This window comes from Plectropomus leopardus, chromosome 4 (genome assembly GCF_026936395.1).
Source record: "Plectropomus leopardus strain MGB_pleo_1.0 chromosome 4, ASM2693639v1, whole genome shotgun sequence".
NCBI classification, from domain to species: domain Eukaryota; kingdom Metazoa; phylum Chordata; class Actinopteri; order Perciformes; family Serranidae; genus Plectropomus; species Plectropomus leopardus.
In genome coordinates, this window is record NC_142179.1 from 23,210,665 (window position 1) to 23,230,870 (window position 20,206).

General features: G+C 43.9%; 1 protein-coding gene across 20 annotated transcripts in view; it reads right to left on the reverse strand.

The window, feature by feature from the left end:
• mef2cb (myocyte enhancer factor 2cb) overlaps nucleotides 1–20,206 on the reverse strand; it is a 75,466-nt gene that overhangs the window by 23,773 nt on the left and 31,487 nt on the right. For all 20 annotated transcript variants that reach the window (XM_088076868.1, XM_088076877.1, XM_088076881.1 and 17 more), the window contains 2 exons: nucleotides 18,504–18,724; nucleotides 8,456–8,659 (listed from right to left, as the gene is read on the reverse strand). In XM_088076868.1, coding sequence (XP_087932994.1) covers nucleotides 8,456–8,659; nucleotides 18,504–18,557 — 258 coding nt within the window. In that variant the 5' untranslated portion in view covers nucleotides 18,558–18,724. The remainder of the gene's footprint in view (nucleotides 1–8,455; nucleotides 8,660–18,503; nucleotides 18,725–20,206) is intronic.

Genomic DNA, 20,206 nt, shown 5'->3' on the forward strand with positions numbered 1-20,206 from the left:
GGCTTTGAAGCCCCTTACTCCTGGTGCCCTGCTGCACTATAATCAAGAATCAAAGGCTGGCGCCTGGGATCCATCATCCCTGGCAAAGTGGTCGTGTGTTCAGTAATAACGCTGGCTAACTGTGTATGTAATTACTAGCTGTCTAGGGATTCCTAGATTGGCTAAACATTAAAAAGGGGAGTGAGAAGTGGAGCAAAAATTAGAGAAAAGCGTTAAGTGTAAGTGAGAGCGATAAGGCTCCTGCACATTTCTCCAATCTGTGGCATTGCGATGGTGCATGTGCTAAAATCAACCTTAAGAAGAGCCCGCTGCAGACGAGAGCCCACTCACAGACAGACAATCTTAGCTAGCCAGTACACAGCACAATACCAGATGGTGCAGTGTTTCCCATATGGAATAGACAAACACTAAGCACATGTCAGAATCCAACACTGTTTGCTACAGCAGCATCCCGGCCCTGGGAACAAAGTGGTCATTCACACTAGTCACTACACTGTATAATTACCCAGATAGACATTATGAGACACAATGCCAGCTCAGTGAAACTGGATAAAGAGGGCACTTATGTCTGCACCCTCAACCTACCCATCTTTCATCCTGTCTACGCTCCAGTTGCATAATTCGGCTCTATTCAAATCAGAGAAATGAGAATGTGTCTTTATGTATTTCTGATTCAACATAAAAATCAATTCGCAGAGGCTAAATTATGTGGGGGAAACACTCTCATACTTGCTATATGTACTGTGACGCCATATGAGCAGTTTATTCTGGTTATTTACACATCACTATGTGACTGTGCTGTGACATTATTAATAAAGGCTGCCATTAAATATTTCAGATAGTAAAATGTCTCCAGTTTTTCTAGAGTGACAAATTTGTAAAACTTTAAGTCCCCCTCCTGCTGTCCCCTCACCAATCGTCACTTATCGTCTTTTGTCTCTCTGTCTCTTATCGCGTGGTGCCACAGCAGGAAAAGGGAGCCCGAGGGAGGCCTTGAGTAACAATGACCAGCCGCTTGACCTCTATACAGTGACCTTGAGTTTCCACACCCTGTCCAGAGCAGCAATCATGGCGGGGGGGGGTGAGGCCAGGGGGGAAGCTCCAGGCAGGGGTAGGGAATGCCATCTATAAAAATAGATCTTCATTATTCTGAATTTTCCACAAATAGTTTCAAAGAACAAGGCATCATTTCATCTTAATGGCTGGCGTGAATTGTTTTGGGCTGTGTAGTGGAAAAGCCTTGCCTTTTGGCAGTGCGGCCTCAGAAGTGGCCTGCCTTTTTCACCGCTCCACACCACAGGGACCACATATTGGCACATTTCAAACAGTCTATTTTTAAAACTCTCTTCTTGTTGTTGTGTGAGTACCTCAGACTTCCGCTTCAGCATATTGACCTTAAAAAACACCTCTTACAGAGATCCAAGTGCTACTTAGTTTCTTGTCTGGGGTTCTGCTTTTCTGGGCAGCGGGTGTCTGATGTGGAATAAAATGCTGAGCCCGTAGATCATATACATTATCTGTCATCTTGCTTTTAGCCACTCTTAAGAAGTGGAAGAGGAATATAGTCTATAAAATAGGAACTCAGTAAACTTGCTCTCTTTATGTCTGAGCCTGGCGCCGCAGACAGATGTGTTCTAGCGTGCCAGCCCAAAACTTAGAGCAGACTGTGTGAGGAGACTAAGTCGTTTGTGTGAGGGTGACACTTCTTAGGGTTTTATCAGAGGTAGACCGGCTGATTAGAATGCACTTAATTTAAGTGACAAAGTTAATATAACTCTCTAGAAACTTTTTCAAAAACACCCAGACAGGAAGCCTCTGTTTGGTAAAGTGTGGGGGCAGGAAAACCAGTAAATTAAATAATAGACTTCTTTATAAGAGGGATCAAATGTTTACAGGCACAGCAGGGTGTCAGATCAATGGTCTTATGCATGTGGTCGCCGAGGGCAAGTCTTCACGGTCCGTTTTCAGAAAGAGAGACAGAGACTGAATGAATACTCTGACACTTTGCTTACTCACGCCTCTGTTTCAAAAACAACCCCCATCCACCCTGATTCAAACACAATGGGGGAGGGGTGGGGGGGTCAGGGAGAGAGGGAGAGGGAGAGGGAGAGGGAGAGAGAGAGAGAGAGAGAGAGAGAAATTCCATGCCTATTCTTCTACCCTCTCCCAGCAAGGACCGCCAGCAAGGCAACTATTTTTAGCTTCACCACACACTATTTTTAGACCACTACCACGTTTTGAGCCATTTATTAGAAAAAATAAGTACATCAAATAAAAGAGCGTGATGGTGGTTGTTTTGGGGGTGGTACTTCATTTTAAACATCTAAAGAACTCACTTTTATGTGGAAGTGTGAGGGAAATGTGGAGACAAAACATGGATATTTGTTGTTTTGTTTTTTTGTCACGCCACCCTTTTCTATGCATTACGACAAACAGTTTCTATCTCTAGTCCACACAGATGAGGACAGACACGGGTGTAGACAGGAAAAGGAGGAGGACAAAGGCGCGCTGCAGTTTGTGGAATTCAGCGGAAAGATGTTTCACATGTGCATCATATGTGGTAGCTTGTTTATTTTTTCCACCAACCTCAGAGCTTGTCTGTCTTTTAGAGCCAACTTTACCAGTGTTATTTACGTGTAAGGTGTGTAGAAAGTAACTGACAATTCCCCTCGCCCACTCTTCAACATGTAATTCTCCATATTAACTAGCCTCTTATCTTTTATGAAGATGTGCTGTAGCATTTAAACAAAATGTCATCAGTGTCTTTGTTTTAACAAACTGTGATACTGTTAGCTTTCCAATGTCACAAGGTTAATTTACTTAGTCAGTCAAAGCAGCTTCAGACCTAAATCCTCAGCTCACAAGGAAAAACAAGCCATGTTGCCGATCTCCTCGTCACTAGTAAACACTGAGGCACTGTGATCGCTGTGACAACCCCGCCCCTCACCTCCACCCCATGTTGCACCACATGTACCCTATTTGAAAAACCTCCAAACGACTCCAAACAAAATTACTGTGGACAACTGTGGGACAGGAGATATGATATGACTCCCTTATTTCTCTTGGATGCTGACACATGTCAGAGTCGTACAGGATAAATTAGTGAAGGCGTAATTATACAGTATTTGAGAGCCATGAGAAGAAGTCATTCAGAGGGGCTGATCAACACAGAAAACTCCTTAAGGCTAATGTTCTCCATGCTGTTTAGAAACCAAATAAGCACATAGAATAGCACACATGCTAGAAAATATTTTCACAAGAGCAAGGCAGAACATGAGCACACTGGCACTTCAGAGAGGGAGATCACATGTCCTGTTGACTTGCGAGAATATTATGAGAAAGCAGGGAAAGAAGGCGCTTGAATTAATAAAGAAGGGAATTTTTGAGGTGAATGACAGTGAATTGTGCCAAATTAGTCTCTGTAGTATTTAGAATGTGTGGAAAATTGTGTTTTATTGCCAGCTGAAACATTGTGCAAGGGATGCAGTGAATTATATGCTGCATTCGCTCGTTTTCTTTTTGCCATCTCCCAGCATACCTACGTGATTTACTTTCTCTTTATGTTTCTTCATTTCCACCTCGACTCCCCTACCCTCCTTACTTTCACTCCCTCCCTCCCTCCCTCCAGTGGACTGTCACTGGGCTGAAATCACACCTGTGCTTCTCACACATCTCGGCACACGGGTGAAACATACGCAGGGTGAAACATGGTGAGGGAGCTTTGCTGAATCTCATTAGCCAAGCGGGTAGTCATTAACAGAATGACCTTTGGAAATAATTACCAGCCTTCCTCCCTCCATCCCTCTTTCCCTCCCTCCTTCTCTTCTCGCACTTATCCATCCCTCTGTCCCTCCCCTTCCCCCTCTCTCATTCAATAGTTCCGTATAGGTGAGGACGGAGGGAGAGAAAGGAGAAAAGACGGGATAGAAATGAGTTAAGGACGGGTGGTGAGGCAGGTCCCTGCTGCTGCTGTTTAAGATTACAGGGTGATCTGAACTTGCAGATTAGGTTAATCTGCTGGAAATGGGATTGGCCAACGGCCCTTCCTCTGGCAGGCAGGCAGGTCAGCACAGCACCAAGAGGCATGTGCCACTCCATGTGATAGTTGAGCCAATGGCATCAGAGTGTGCTGTGCTGGCTGAGGTCATCACAATGCCGTCAGCTCTGCAGGGTTCGAGCCAATTGTCACCGTGTATGTACACACGCATACACCCATGCAGTGCAGCCATTGCGAGCACACGATTGGGCCAAACACACTTTGGTTCATGTGCATATGAGCACAATATATGCACATATAGCACATGCAAATATCAAAGCACCCTTGTCTCCTTCCACGTAGGTATGTCCAGGTATTGAGGGGATATAGCTCCCTATCACAGCTCACTCACTAACCCTTTAGTTGTTTCACAAACCTGTGTTCTTTGTTTCAACAGAGGCGAAAACAAACACATTGTGGAACAGGGATTTGGCACGGCCCAAGTGTGTTGTTGGATTTGGGGCCGTTCAATCACAGCAAGACCCAGCCAGCACCGCTTAGGTTTGGGCTTGATCTGCAATCATCAGGAGGGGAAAGAAAGGACTCTTTCATGTGCTATTGCAATTAACAACCCCCATACTGGCATTATAAATCACCAATAAGAGCTGAAAGTGATTGTTCTTGTGCAGAAATAAAAAAGAGAGGAAGAAGGAGAGATAGATCTATTCTCTTGTCATTTCCCAACACGGCTTCCCGTTTCTCCTCTAATACTGTTCGCATGTCCAGGAAACCGGTCTGGCAGACAGCAAGTATAGGAAATCTATCTGCGTGTTTGACTGTTTTATCTGGAGCCAGGCTCGGAGTGTACTGTAGACCTGCCAGGACGACACATTTGGACCCAGCTTGGACATCCAATGATGGGAGGATCCGCCTTAGTGTTTGCTTTCATCAAGCTACGAGAGCCATGAGCTTACATGTCTCTTTGAACAATTAGCAAGTAATTAAGTGGACCTCCCCACTTGTTTATGTGACAGCTGATAGCACTGCGTAGTACATGTTTTATTACGATCTCTTGGGGGAGTCTCAGCCATTGTAGACATCACTGTATCCTTCATGACAATACATGTGGCTTTGGATTGACTGGAAGCTTTCAGAACATTAAAAATCCTACATTTTTTTCAAATTGTCACTGTTTTTATGTCATTATTACAGGTTTCTGGGTGTCATGCATTGTTGATTGTGACAATAACAACTTGTAGCCATTTTGATTAGCAATGCTTCTTTTGTTTTACCACTTGTGCTCCGAAGAGGGTTAGCTTTGGTTTCTTGGTCTTTTGCTTTCACAGATATTTGTGGAAGTGTCATTCCCAGCTGAGACTGTTTTCAAGTGAGTCATCAAGACCCTCTTTACCACTCTTCTCTCTCTCGCTTACACTCTCTCTATTTCTTTCAACCCCCCCTATTTCGGTCTCTCACATTCATTGACCCATACAAAGATCCAACCTAATGCAGAAAAAAATCTCAGAGATAATGTATGTTCAATGAAAAACTGGATGAAAAAAGAAGAAAAAGAGCGAGGGAGCGGTAGAAAAAAGCCCTCCAGCCTCTTGTAAACATGCTGTAGCTAGAGAGGCTGTGCAACGCTCTCAGTGCCACTCTCTCAACAACGCTAATTATCAACCAAAGACATGCTAATTACATAGAGCTTTATTGCTAATGTAGCAGGCCTCTATGCCAGCCGCCCACACTCTGAGCTCCGCTCCCCTACCTCTGCCTCTCCTCCCACTACACCTTCAGGCGCAGCAGCAACAGAGGAAGAGAGATGCGTGCAGTTTGTGTACTTCTAAAGACAAGAGCTTTCCACAAATTTGAATTTTTAACGTGTCACATATCAGATGTCATATTTAAAAGACTTATTGTGCCTCTGTGGGGGGAACCTAGGTTTAATCTATACCCCTAAATCCAGCCCTTCATCTTGTTTTTGACCTCCTCCTCATCATCCTGCCATCTCAACAGGAAGTCCGCTTCACTCCCCCAAACTCAACAACCCACCCACGTTCCTGCACCTGTGACGTAGCCTAGCAGCAGCACACAAGGCTCGGTGGGAGAGATCCAATCCCCTCGCCGCACACCCTCCTCCCACCCATGCTAAACGTGCTAGTGTCAGCCCTGTGGCCAATCCCGTTAGCACGCCGCAGCTAAGGCTGAAGGCCTCTTCAGATCGATTTCTCCCGCTGTGAGTCGCTCCGAGTCCTCCAGGGATCACAGTGTAGGTAGTGCTCCACAGCACTCTCCCCCACTAGGCTCTTTAGCGTCTTCCCCTGACACGGCTGTTTACACGTTAGCCATCCTCTGCTCTCTAATGGAGACACAGTTAAAGAGAGAGCTTCAAAGCAGCGAGCTCTCGTCACAGGCACTTGCTGAAACATGTGACAACTCTCTTCATGGGTTCAGCTGGGGCAGGATAATTCACTGACTATACAGTGGCTGAAGGGCTTGGTGCATAAAGGATATCTGTGCTTACAGGCACACTGGGGATATGAGCGGATGCTAAATGGGTTAATGTAAATGATATAATGCATAGAGGATTACTTTTTATCCCTTCTGATATACTTGGATACGATTAATTTTGCACAAACTGTGGCAATTCATTTAATCAGAATAAGCTTTGGGGACACTGCATAGATGTAAACAGCTTTACTGATTATTTAATGTTTTTGAGTTGCACATGATATTATAACTTTGACAAAACTGATTTAAAAAAGAATCTAAGCTTCAAAGTTATAGCCTCAGCCACATTACCAATTCAAAAAAGGCTCAATAATATGAATTATAGAGGGGGAATAAAAGCACATACTGCACTTGGAAAAATAATAGCTGTTATGCTGTGTCTTGTGGATTTATTTGTGCTTCTAAATACTGTCCGTGATAATGCACCCAGTCAATCTTCTTTATTTTCGCAACTACAGTAAGCCATATGTTGAGTGCTGCATCCCTTGATGTATGAGCTACATTAACACACTACATATCTGACTGCACTGAACGAAAAAGGTGATGGAACAAAAGCAATAATGACATCAGCAAACCATATTTATTTATGCTGCTTTTTTTAACCTCCAAACAAGATATGCAGGGAGAGGTAATTATATAAAGGATGGGAATAATGTCAATTTCTTGCAAAGCAAAAGACATTTGATATCAATGTGTAAATGTAAAAGGTTTGTAGTCAGGTGCAGAGTGCCATCTGGAATAACAGGACTGTTCCCGGTGGGCCTGTCCACCCGTGGGCGGGCGACAAGCCCAGCAACACCCATATGATATAAAAACATGTCCCATGCTGTTCGCTCCTGTGTTAGACTGTCCAACCAGCTCCATAGGTACATGTGTTAAGGGTAAACATGCATTACATCTCGCCAGGTCCCCACTTTTCCTTTCGGTCTTTTTAAATCCTGATCTTACAATGACTTTTGTAATGCAAATGAACAGGGACCAAGTCAGTCTAAGAAATTAACATTATGTTGCCATTAGGTGCCTGTTGAATTACAATGTAAGCATGTGTAGGCTACACAATAAAAACAAAAGACATATGGACACAGTTGAAGTTTTCTTTGACCTCTAAGCTGCCAAAATGATACATGTTGGATTGATTATTATTTGTCATGCATTCTTAACTGTATGTGATGTTTTCACACAGTTGAAAACGACTTTATATTCAACATTACTTTGTGGGACAGGTGCAGCTTAATCTGCAAACACTGTGTGAGTGTAAATGTGTGTGTGCAAGAGAACGGGATAAACTCTGCATGAATACATGCAGGTCTGTGTGTGTGTGTGTGGCCCACCGGGTTTGCCTGAGCTACAGTGTGAATGTTGCATAACAGGTTCACGTTGAGAGCTTAAGGATCCTGGAGGGTGCCAGCGTCATTTCCTGCTTTATCTACCTGCCTACTGGCTGCCCCAACAGCGCTGGTTAACATCGCCTTGAGCCACACTAGCGTCATGTGTCCAAAGCAAGTGAGATCAACATCCTCATCTAAGAGGCACATCAGTGGTGACATGACACCAAGGGCATGGGTTGGGGTTTGCACACCACAGGGGGATAGTCTGAAAGGTCCAGATCAATGACAGGCTACCACTTTTATGTCACAAAGTACACACAACACAAAGAGGCAATTTAAATAAACACATTTTGCTGAAATTATTTGTATACTGTGAGTCTTAAAATACCTTAAATGTGATTTAAATTGGGAATGAACCCTTGGGGAAGACTGACAAACTTTGGGAGCAATTATTTCTAACACTGTGTTCGGTGTAAAGTCCAAAAGAGAGAAGTAAGGGTTGCTGAATGAGTCACAAATGCTGCAACCATCTGTCTGCTTGTGCGTTTCTGTGTGTTTGCATGTGTCTGTGCAAGCGTGCGTGCTCCCGTGCATCTGTGCGCGCGTGCATGTGTGCCGTCTGCATTTTCTTGTAACTTACCTCCACAATATCGGAGTTGGTCCTGCTCTCGTGGGGCTCGTTGTACTCAGTGTATTTAAGCAGGACCTTGTCCATGTCTGTGCTGGCGTACTGGAACAGCTTGTTGGTGCTATTGAAGATGATCAGGGCAATCTCACAGTCACACAGCACACTCAGCTCATACGCCTTCTTCATCAGGCCAAACTTTCGCTTTGTAAATGTCACCTGCGTAAAAGAGGGAGATGAAAAAAATATTCACAGTGAGGCATTGAAGCTTTACGTTCACGCATAGACCGACCTATCAGGAAATCAATCTATTTGTCTAACTTGTAGTCATCATTTAATTATAGCAAAAAAACTCCCCCACCCCAACATAAATAGGAGATTGACACAACTTTTCCTCTCAAAATGACTAGTTTTCAGGAAAACAGAATTAAAGGGAAAGTAAAGTCTGCTGATGGTGCGACGCCCCCTGACTGTAACAGCCCATACCAGGAAAAAGAAAAAAAGCTGGGCTTGCATTTAAGGAACTGAAAATACTGTGTCTCAGACAGATAACGGTAAAGAAGATCAGTTATTGCTTGTACATCAAAGCACATAGAGGTTTATCATGGAACAAATGTCATGCTAAAAGGTCCCTTTCATATGGCCTTGAATGTGCTCGCCCTCCCAACCCCCCTTTTATACAAAAGAATAACACATACCTATAACTATTTTAATCTAAGACAAAAAAAGCTGAGGCATACTATTTTCTGAGAGTGACATTAACACACATTGCTCAGTTGTTTTGTTGCCCAATTAACTGCCTCTCATAGTGAATAACAAGCGATTGATATAAATAACAGTTGGGTTCCCTGACTGTGCTTGAAGCTATTTGTGAGTGCTCAAATAGTGACAATGCACTCAAGTTAAACCACAGAAATTGTTTTCTCTAATGGGGCCTTTCTCTCTCTCTCTCTTTCTCTCTCTCTCTCTCTCTCTCTCTCTGGGTATCTTTAAGTGCATGTGTGTGTGGCCCAAGACTGGTAACTTTAATAACACACACATACAAGTGCCCACATTGTCAAAATAGAGCAGCTTCTATTCCTCTATTGTTTGGATCAAAACTAGAGCAATGAAAGTGAGTTAATTCCAGTGAGCTGCACCTGGTTTCTCTTCCAAGCCATGTGTGCGAGCTCTTCGGCTGTATGGGAAAATTAGAAAATGTGCCACTGCCAGCTTCCTTTCTCTGAGCAACGCCGCTTTTCTGTTTTTTTTTTATATTGAACTTTCTTTCATTTCCTTCTGTGACTGTGTGTATTATTTACATTGGAGATCTGTATTGACAAAGCTTTTTTTTTATACCAAGAGGAAATACTGCCAGAACTGTGCCCAGCTGGTAGCTAATGATCTCAGTTTGTTGATTAACTGCATGTTTGTCTATTCTCTTCTGACACTTAAGTGGGCCAAAAAACACAGAATGAAAACCTCCCAACACTCAGTTAAACACGCTCTGAATACAATTATAAAGGCTTTAACCGTAGGCTATAAAAACCTTTACAAAGAAAGCCTGTGTGTGTGGCAGATCAGCGTAATGCATGAATAGATTTGCGGCATTAATCTATCATGCATTGCCCTTCACATTTTCTCTTTACAACTCCGAGGTCTGAAAGGGGAGATAGGACTGAATGGATATTGATAGATAGTTTTGGATTTCCTGAAATCATATCTCCCAGGATGCACCAGGGAAACTGAATATCAAACTAAACCTGTCTTTCTCCCTGTCTCCCTCTCTACTGAGAGTGGGCAAAACCTTGCATGAACTGCCGTATCCTGGACCAGCGCCCCCCCCCAAAAGTTTTCCAGTGATGTCATCGCGTCACGCCGAGCCGTGTGTTAGACAGCAGAGGCTGAAACCAGAGACACGGACGGCATTCTAACTCCTTACAAACCGGCGTGTGCAATGTCAGGTTCTGTACCCTGGCACAAACACGCATCTGATTCACTGACGACATCAGGAGAGAAAACTCCCCTGGGCTCTAAATACCATGCTGACATTTACACAGTCACACTGAAATGTGAAAAAAATAAGGCTTATTCTTAATGCTGCAAGATCAAAAGGCATCTTGTGACAATAAGATTAATTGTCATATCCAACCCGCTCTGAGCTGTGTTGTCCAAAACTGAAGCATGTGCACCTTAAAGGGGTCTGCCAGCCTTTCAGCCGCAGAGCTGCAGTACAAATCGTACGTGAGCGAGTGAATAAGATGACAGGGCTGTAGGACATAAGGTCAAAGCAGACTGTTCAGGAACAGGACATGTGGAGTGTTGTCTTCCCCAGGTGTTTTGATGCAAGGGGCACCGGGGCAAACGCAGGACACAGCTAGCTGCCGGCCCAGCTCCGTTATCACCCACTCGCTCAGTCACACACTCTGCTGGGGCCATTAATGTTTCAAAAGGTGGCACGTGGTGCACACAGCGGGCTAGGTGTGAGTCCCAGAGGTCCAGAGCTGCCAGTCTCTAAGGGGAGGTCCACATGCTGGCTCACATATTAGTGGACCACTCGCAAACATCAGCACAACCACACACACATAGCAAAGTTTTACTTGGAAGACACTCATTCGCTGCTTCTCGTTTATAAAAAAAAAAAGAAACGCAGAATCCAGTCAAAGTTGTCTTGAGCCTCACACTTTAAATGAGGAACTTTGCGTTCCCACATATTATGATTCGCACATAGACTGACTTTAACAACACCACAGGAAGAGAATGAGTGTGATTATGAAAAGCCTTAACTGACCAAACAATAACACCTACATAAATATCACACTGCACCCCCACATCTCAATCTGACACATACAACCTGCTACCTCCAAATCACATATATTACCAACGCTATGCACATACATCCATAAATACACAAGCGCACATATAACAACTACACACATTTTAAACGACAGTTGGCTTGCACATAAATGCTGTCCTGATGGTAAATACCGGTGCAAAACATCATGTGGGATGTGCTAATTTGTGCTGTACATCAGCGATGCAATTTTTCTGTTCAGTGTTCAATTTCACTGCTTGAAGTTAACTCTGTCGTGACATTATTGCCTCACATGATGCCGTCATGTGACCCTTTCAGCCCATCCACATTCAAGCTCATGCTGTCACTGCTGGCCTGTGCGAGCTCGATACAGCTTTCGGCCCACACAGCAGCTGTAAACTGCTGTAGTGTGCTAGACCCGCATTCGAGGAGCGACTGCTCTGCACTCTGAGTGGGTAAAAACAGATGCTATGAATGGCACACCTGATCCACAAACATTTACAGATATCTGACAGTGAAACAATCTGGATATCTTTACCAGCAGAAAAATGCTAATGACCAGAATACTGAGAAAGCTGAACATTAGTAAAAAGATTATGTTCACTAAACAAGAAAAATATTATAATAATAAACTTATTTTGTAAACAGAGTGAGTAGAGGTCCACAAAAAGTTTTACTGTGTCCCAGTATTTCTGAAATTGTGGAACAAATTTTTATGTTTATTGTTTATATCTTAAATCTAACTTGTCATGTACTTTTATGATATGGCTTTTTAATTGTCATGCTGGTGTATGGCCTTAAGATTTAGCTGGACAAAATCCTCATCTTTCACCGAAGGAGGCCTCTGTCCTTGTTGTTAAACCAAAAAAAAAAAAAAAACAAAACTTCATAAACCACCCGTATGTCAGTGTGGGTGTAATCTTCCAGTTTCCTTGGTCGGTGGGTGCTGTTAACCACACCACTATGTTAATAACAGAGAACATGACGTTACAGCACATGTGCAACTGTGCGTACTGGTAATAGGGACCAGTGTAAGTGCGTTAGTGTGAAATCAACTGTGTCTTTTCACAGTAAATTGGTAACCAGGGTGTGAAACCTATCTTCACACGCACAGAGAAAAATTTTGTAGACCGTTTTTGGCAGACGTTGAGGTAAAGACTAAGTCATGACATAAATGGGACACTTCACATTGTAACAGACATTGCATGCTCATAGGACAGTCTCTGTGTTTGCCTGTGAAGTGGACACAATCAAAAATTCTCAGCCTAACACCCGTTCTTCATGTAAAGAAGATGCTATTCGTGTTTAACACGATGCATTCTGGCTCTGCATCTACAGCAGGAGAATCGGTAAGAATTTTGGCCTGAATTTCTCAAAGTGTCCTTGGGTCTTTGTGCTAGGAAACCTCTTAACTATCAACACAAAACAATTTTCACAACAACAGCTTAACCTTCGAAAAGATTACTCAGTTATGGAAAAGCTTAATGCAACAATAAGAAATAAAACAAAATTCCCTTTAAAAAAATGAATATTGAGATCTTTTCTTAAACTCTATGAAGGAGATAAAAACACAGCCACCCTGCCATCACCACATATCTGCTTATAATATATATAAATACTAACCTTCACATGTTACATAGTGTAACTCTCAATTACTTTGACACATAATGAGCATTCACTCATAAGCAGAAGCATCGAGAACATACACTGTAGACTCACAGTGACACAAAAGCCCTCTTTGTTCACCCTTATCCTCCTCCACAACCCCATCCCAAGAGACTCATGCACACTCAAATGCATTCAGGCACACACCCCTGTAAACACCTAAACCTGTTTTCATCACATCTCCTTTCAGAGCTTATTTGTCTCTTTTGTAAGTTTTCATTTAACCCTCTTTTAATACATTTCTTTTTCTTCTTTCTACATACGTATTTCTGTGTGTTTATATGTAATTATATGTATGCTATCACTGGAAAATGACCAATACAAATTATTTATAAAAATCTAATGATCAGTTTTACTCTGCTCAATAGACCTGTCACATTTCCTCTGGCAACAAAAAAGGAGAAAAACGCCCAGGATAAACAGAGAGTGAAAAGAAAGGAGGGATAGTGGCTGATTCTCTGCCACATGGGTGAGAGGGGAGAGAAAAAGAGGGGAGGGAGGAGGAGGAGGGAGGGAGAAGAGAGGGGGCGGACGCACAGGAAGCACATTTGTATGCATTTCCTCTCATAACAGGAAGAGGCCAGTGGCTTCCCCTTCACAATGGCTTCGCTTCTGCTTCCCACCTCCTGCCTGCTTCCCTGGGGGAGGAGGAGGTAGAGGAAGAGGAGGAGTGGAGAGACAGGCACCAAAAAACTGCTGGTTAGCAAACCAAACATGGCTGTGCGGGGACAACACACACGCAAACACACACACACACGTCGATGTCAGTCAGCTATGGAGCGGCACGGTTTGTCTTGAGACAAACACTTATCCCATTGTCAGGGGCCAAGCAGGAAGACACGGGCTTACGCAAAAGGAATAAGAGGAGCCCAAGACCTGGGCCTGAACTCTGCATCGCAGCCAAAGAAGCTGTTAAGAGGGGCATTACGACAAAAGAGGCTTTGTCCCACCTCTAATATATGCTATGCTCTTCTCTCTCCTCAAAACCCCACTTATCATCCTTTTTCAAGGCGCCTTCATTATACAGTAGGAACAGGAGGCAGCAGACGCCAAACATTTCTCCATCCAGTGTCAGAACTCAAAGTGTCCACTTTGAGGAGTAAAAAGCTGTCCAACTGATTGAGTGGTGTCTTAATTGAGCCAATTTTAGTTATAGGTGTCCTAAAATACAGTTTAGATTGTTCTCCTTACCAGAACTTGTAATTACATTTCAGGACAGCACTGTAATAGCTGGCTACACTCCTTCTCTGTATGTTTATGCTGTAAAACCACAACTGGAAAAGGATATGCCCACTGACTAGAGAAAAAAGTGCATGTTACATTGCAAGGCCGAAGTTAGTGGCTTGAATGACAAAAATAACTTTGTTGTCAGTCATTTGAGGTGGATTCACTTTTGTCGTGGCACCGAGGCTGACACTGTATATTTAAGGCACATCTTTTTTTTTTTTTTTTTACTTTTTAACAATTTCACTTAAAAAAACAAGAGCAGATTGGTTTAAACTGATTTTAACACGGATTGCATGTCCCCACACATCTAATTGTTTTCTGTGGCAGGAAGACCCCATTAACCTCACTTTTCACTAAATGAAGTCTTCTTATGATAAGCACAGCTCTGAATTAGTCTCCAGTAGGTAAGGGAAGAGAAATATGGAGGGAAGGCGTAAATGAACTGATTCTGAGCCAGTCTACAGCTTGTATGTGTGACAAACATACGTTAAAAATGTTTCGGGGGAAAAAAAACCCAAAACTTTTTTTTAATCATATAAATAAATAGACTTTTACTTTTGAAATAAAAAAACAAAACATAATGAGCACTACACAAAAGAAAGAAATAAGAGGAACCTATACAAACCTATAAGACTTTCTAGTGTGTGAAAATTATAGAGGTGAGGTGAAAGTGCTAAATGAACCATGTGAGGAACATGTGAACGTGAAACGAAACAAGAGGTAAGTTGAGAAGACAAAAGAGAACAAAACTACAGCAGAGAGAAGGTGAGAGCTTTGTGAGCCTTTTTCAGGTGAGGTCTTGAAGTACTGAACATATGACAGAGGAGCGCCATGTGCTGTGGTAAAAGAGGGAGACGGTAGAAGGTGGGAAACAGGGAATTAGAGGAGGGGTGCAGGGGTGAGGGAGCTACCCTGTGGGCCTCATTATTTTCCTGCTGTTAATTTCACTCGCACATTTTCTCACCCCGGTGCTGTTGATTGGAGAGAAGAATGCTTTGTCGTAGAAACAAAAAGATCCCTTTTTTTCAGCTGCAGCATTGCAGTTAACATGGTGAAGGAAGAGAAGCGGCACATGCAGGAAGATATAAAAAAACATGCCTTTTTTCATCTCTCCCAGCCAAGTGTGTGTTAGTGTGACTGTTGTTGGTGGGAGCTGGGAGATCCTGTTGTTTTACTTCCTGTCACTGATGACCTGATCCATGTTTAACCTTTAACCCTGGGTCCCTTCCCCGTTGGAAACCACATGTCCCACACAAAAACACACACATACACACACATTCTCACAAACAAGTCATCCTAAATTAGGCCCACTGAGCGTACTGGCTGGAGAGGTAACACTAATTAGAGCCAATTGCAGTAAATTAGTCGATCCCCAAGACCGACTCCAGAGAGTTAGATGCGTTTTAGATGTGTACATGTGTTTACAAGCACGCATTTGTCTATGCTGTACATTGCTGACACTAAATACACCATCTAAGTATGTGTCTGAGTGTATAATCTGCTATGTCTCAAATCTATGCCAGTGTGCACACACACACAGACACACACACCTGTGCATGCATCTTGTACTGTAGGTGTGTGTGCCTATCTGTGTGTGTGTGTGTGTGAGCTGGGGCAGGAGAGTCTGCTCTCTGTGTGCAGCCCATGAGTTTATGGCACAGGAGGCTCTTTCATGTGCCCGAGGCTGGGAGAGGGTCTGAGTGGTCGGGGGGCTTGGAGCCAGGGCTCACACACTGCTGCCCACTGTCCAGAGCTCCGGGCAGCCAGTCAACGCCAGGGAGGCCTGGCCCTTCTGCCCCTGCTCTGGGGAAGTGTTTCGGGGCCTGGGGGTGGCAGCCCAAAGTGGCCGCCCAGAGAGAGCCAGGCCCTGTGCCCACTATGATACTGCTGCTGCAAGAAGGGCAGGGCTGGGGAGACGGTGTAGCCCTGTAGGTGGCAAGGTAGCGTTGACAGCCACACAGAGTGGTGCCACTCCAAAGAGGACTGATGTATGAAGTGTGTATGCAGATGTGTAGGAATCAGGGGAAATGTTACAATAGCTTTAGACAGATATTTTGGGCTGAGACAGGACCATTTTCTATTTTACACAACTTTATGTTGGATACTCATGTCAAATAACTATCACTATATGGGACATTTTGTACAAATCATAAAAGCCATATCACACAAGGAGGCCATAGAGGAGCTTTAAGGGAGACTTGGAGCAAACCTTTTTAAACATAAAACTGTAAAAGTATGTTAAGAATGTGAGGTTGAAAGCAACATTATACAAATTCCTCCTGTGTTTATTTGGCCTGGGCTTTGGGACATTTCCTCAAAAAGGAAGTGAAAATATGCAAAGCCAAAGCTTCCGTTTTTTGTTTTTTTTTTCTTTTAAGAAGAAAATTTTAGTTTCTGTGTCTGTCTTGTGATATCCGCCTTTACAAAATGCGGTGATGTCATATATTTGGGCCGTAGGTTGAATGACACTGAATGGCATATGTTCGGCATGCATGCGGTGCTTTCCACATGACCGGATGACATCATATCAGTGGGGGATTGCTCTTCCACTCAAACAAACAACTAAATGAGTAATCTATCATATCAGAGATCAAAACAACAAAATCCAGTGATATATTGATTTTCCCTTCCCTGAACCCTTTCTCCCGTCTCTGCTCTCCTCTCCTCCCCTCCTCCCCCTCCCTCTGTAAGTAAAGCCCGGATATCTCAGGCATCGATTCCCCTCAGGTGTCCTTCCTGTCTCCCTCTTTCCCTCCTTATCCGCAGGAGCCGGAGTGCCTGGTGCAACTGGCGGGGCCCAGTCTAAGGTGGGATGAGAGAGAAGGGTTGAGATAACAGTAAGGAGGAAGTGTGGGTGCTGCAGCAACACGATAGCTTTAGTCCTCATCTGAAACTCTGTGACCTCCTCCTTGCTCTTGTCTCTGTGTCTCTCTGTAGGCCTGTCTCTCTTTCAATAACAGATACATAAACCTGAATGCAGAGCGCATAGATGCCTGCCTGTCTACTAAATATTTCTCCCTATGTATCTTCCTCACTCTCTTCTTGTTGTGCTGCAGCTGTGACTCCAAAGGCACTCTGTTTTCAAGATGAACTCGCCGTGTATCCCAGACAGTCAAATCATGATTACTAGAAGTTTCCTCTTTATCTCAGGTACACTCACATCCTCACTCCCCTCTCTCACTATCCTCTTGTTACTTGCAATCACACTCATTGAGATCAGTCATGACAGGGGTCGCAATCTGCTTCAATTACTCCTCCAGTACTGCCCGATCGATTCCTCCAGCCTTTTTATGTCACTTTACTGCGGCTGCAAATGACTAGTGTTTGATAAAGCACACTGCGAGAAGCTGTTGTGGACTATTCTTGTGGACGATAAAGAAAGCGATGAAGTGGGTCTGTGTGTGCAGACAAGGTGTGTGTGTCTGCGTGTTTGACCTGTGATCCAGGGGCCACGTTAGCAGCGTATGGATCCAATTGGGCTGCCAGGAAACTGACAAAGTGTCAGTGGTCAGTCGTGCCACAGGAAGTGATCAATTGTGGGCCTCGGGGGCAGTGAGAGAGCTCTGTCTCTATCTATTTCCTGCCATAGACGGCGGTGTCTGCTCAAATCACGCTGTCCACAATTTATTATGTCTCTTTCTCTCTCAAGTAAAGCCAGCTGTTGTTAAAAAATGTCTTGCAAGAATTCCATTGTTGCTTTTTGATGGGGATTTTTGTACAGTATCGCCAGTTTAAACATGTATCTCTTGTGTTATGCAGAGGAAAGCTACAGCACTCCTACTGTTACTGATTTAGCTCAAGAAAAATACTGTTGCAGTGTTTGTCTCCCAGGCTGCCCTTCATCTCCGCCCTGTTGGTCACTATAGACCATCCCATCTCTGTTTGGTTGTTTGTTTATGTTTTTTCCCACCCTGACTCTCCGGTGCTACCACCCTCTTCCCGGTAATATTCCACTGCCAGTGAGCTAAACTGGGTGGCATGATGTGAAAGGTTGGGTGTGTGAAGGGTGCTACAGTTGCGTGTACGCCGCAGCCCTCAAAGCGGGCAGTGATATGCAGAATGGTTTTGGAGAATTACAAATGTTCTCATGCAAATCCAGTTTTGGAAAAATCCCAGTGCCCTCACACTGGTTTGTTAGATTGAGGGGGAAACAAACCTGCCATTATAACCCAATGGAACTCTTCCACCCAAAGCAATAACTGTGCCATCCCCGCACACACCTCTCTGTCGCCCAGTTCACATATTGCCCAGACTCCCAGAAGACCTTCATTGTTGAGGGTTGTGTGGGGTGTAGGGTGTTTCTCCTTCCTCCATCCTCCACCCCCTCCTCTCCCCCACCCTCATACTCATCCATCCTCCCATCCCCCAGGGACTTACCTGTCTGTTGCGTTCATCCATAATCCGCGTGATCTGAATCTTTTTCCTCCCCATCGTCCCCGTCTCTTTCTTTCTCTCCTCTTTCTAAAGAACTTTATGCTTTCTTCGCTCTCCTCTTTCTTCTTCTTCTTCTTTCTCTTCACTCTTCTGCTCTTCCTTTATCTGTCTTTTTCTCTGCTTTCTATTTGTTCCAATCAACTCAAAGATTCAAGCATCCGTACCTGCAAGAAAGAAACAGAGAGGGGGGAGGGAGAGGAGAGGATAAGCATTAAATGAAATGAAATATGGCAAAATACTGAGAGAAAAAAAAATAAAAGTGGCATCATGGCAGCCACAAGGGAGGGTGAAGAAAGACAAAGAATCTGTCAACAATGTTGTGAGAACCGCTGTGTTTTTCACTGTCGATATCATGCAAATCAGTTTTTGCATTTTTTTTTTCCCAGGCACCGACTATGAGAGGAGACAGCGCTGTCAGGATCTCGCTTCGTTCACAGAGAGTTTGACAGTGTTTTGGAAGTGCCGCTAACTTAAACGCTCTAATCACCAACACTGTAACATTACCTCCAGACTGAGAAATACATTTTGTTTCTTCCCACGAACTGCACTGTATTGACAGTGGAACTGCCAGACACAGCTTTTTCTACTCTATCTGCTGCTCATCTCCAAAATGGCAGACAAGAGTCGGAGGATAGAATACAGATGTAAAACCGAGCTCAGTCTTGCCATGTTCTCGCAAAACAAAGCTGGAAAACAAAAGAAGAAGAAAAGAAGACAAGGTGCCAAGAGTGATCTTTTGAAACACGGTAAAAGGACGTTTCTTAGAGACGGAAATCAAACAAAATTCCAACATGAACTTAATCCAGCTGGAGACATTGCATGTCAATGAGAGCATCTGAGGAGCATCTGAATGAATGCACTTGCTTGCGAGTGCATGACAGTGTCTCTCTCGCTCTGTGTGTGTGTGCGTGTGTGTGTGTACCCGTATTGGAGGAGTTTGGGCCAGCCGCTGATGAGCTGGACTGCATGTGCGAAAGAAGAAAGCTGCGCTCCAAAAAGTTTGCGTGAGTGAGTGACTATGTGTCCGTGTGTGCGTGCATGTGTGTGTAAGTGTGTGCATATGTGTGTGAGTGTGCACATGTGTGTGTGTGTGTGTGTGTGTGTGTGTGTGTGTTCTTGTGTGAGCTTGGCTAAGCCAGAGCTCCAGTGCATCTCTCCAGAGTGCTAAAGTAGGCCAACCCAATCTATCTCAGGGAGGAGCAGAAGAACTGTTGTTGTGTTTTCTTTTGACAGTAGAGGTGATAACGTCCCTCGTTATGCAAATGAGCATCCCATTATTTAAGCTCAGTGCAATGCAGGGGAGCTGTCAGCGCCGTCACATAAAAAAAAAAAAAAATCCTCCATCTACCCTGCCTTTTTTTCTCTACTTTCCCCTTCTTCTCTCTTCTCTCCTTTCTGAACCAGATTTCCGGCACCTGGCAGCACAAGCATCAGACATTGATGTGGAAGACGACACCGCTTCACCAAAAGACATGTCAGTCTCAGTCTCTCTCTCTATCACTCTCTCTCTCTTTTCTCTCATACACCCATGCTCTCTTCCTCACTCTCTCATATTTTCTCCCGCACACATACATGCACATTGTAATGCACTTCCCCATCTTTTCTTTTTTTTTTATCTTCCCCTAACCTGAATCCATGTATTTATT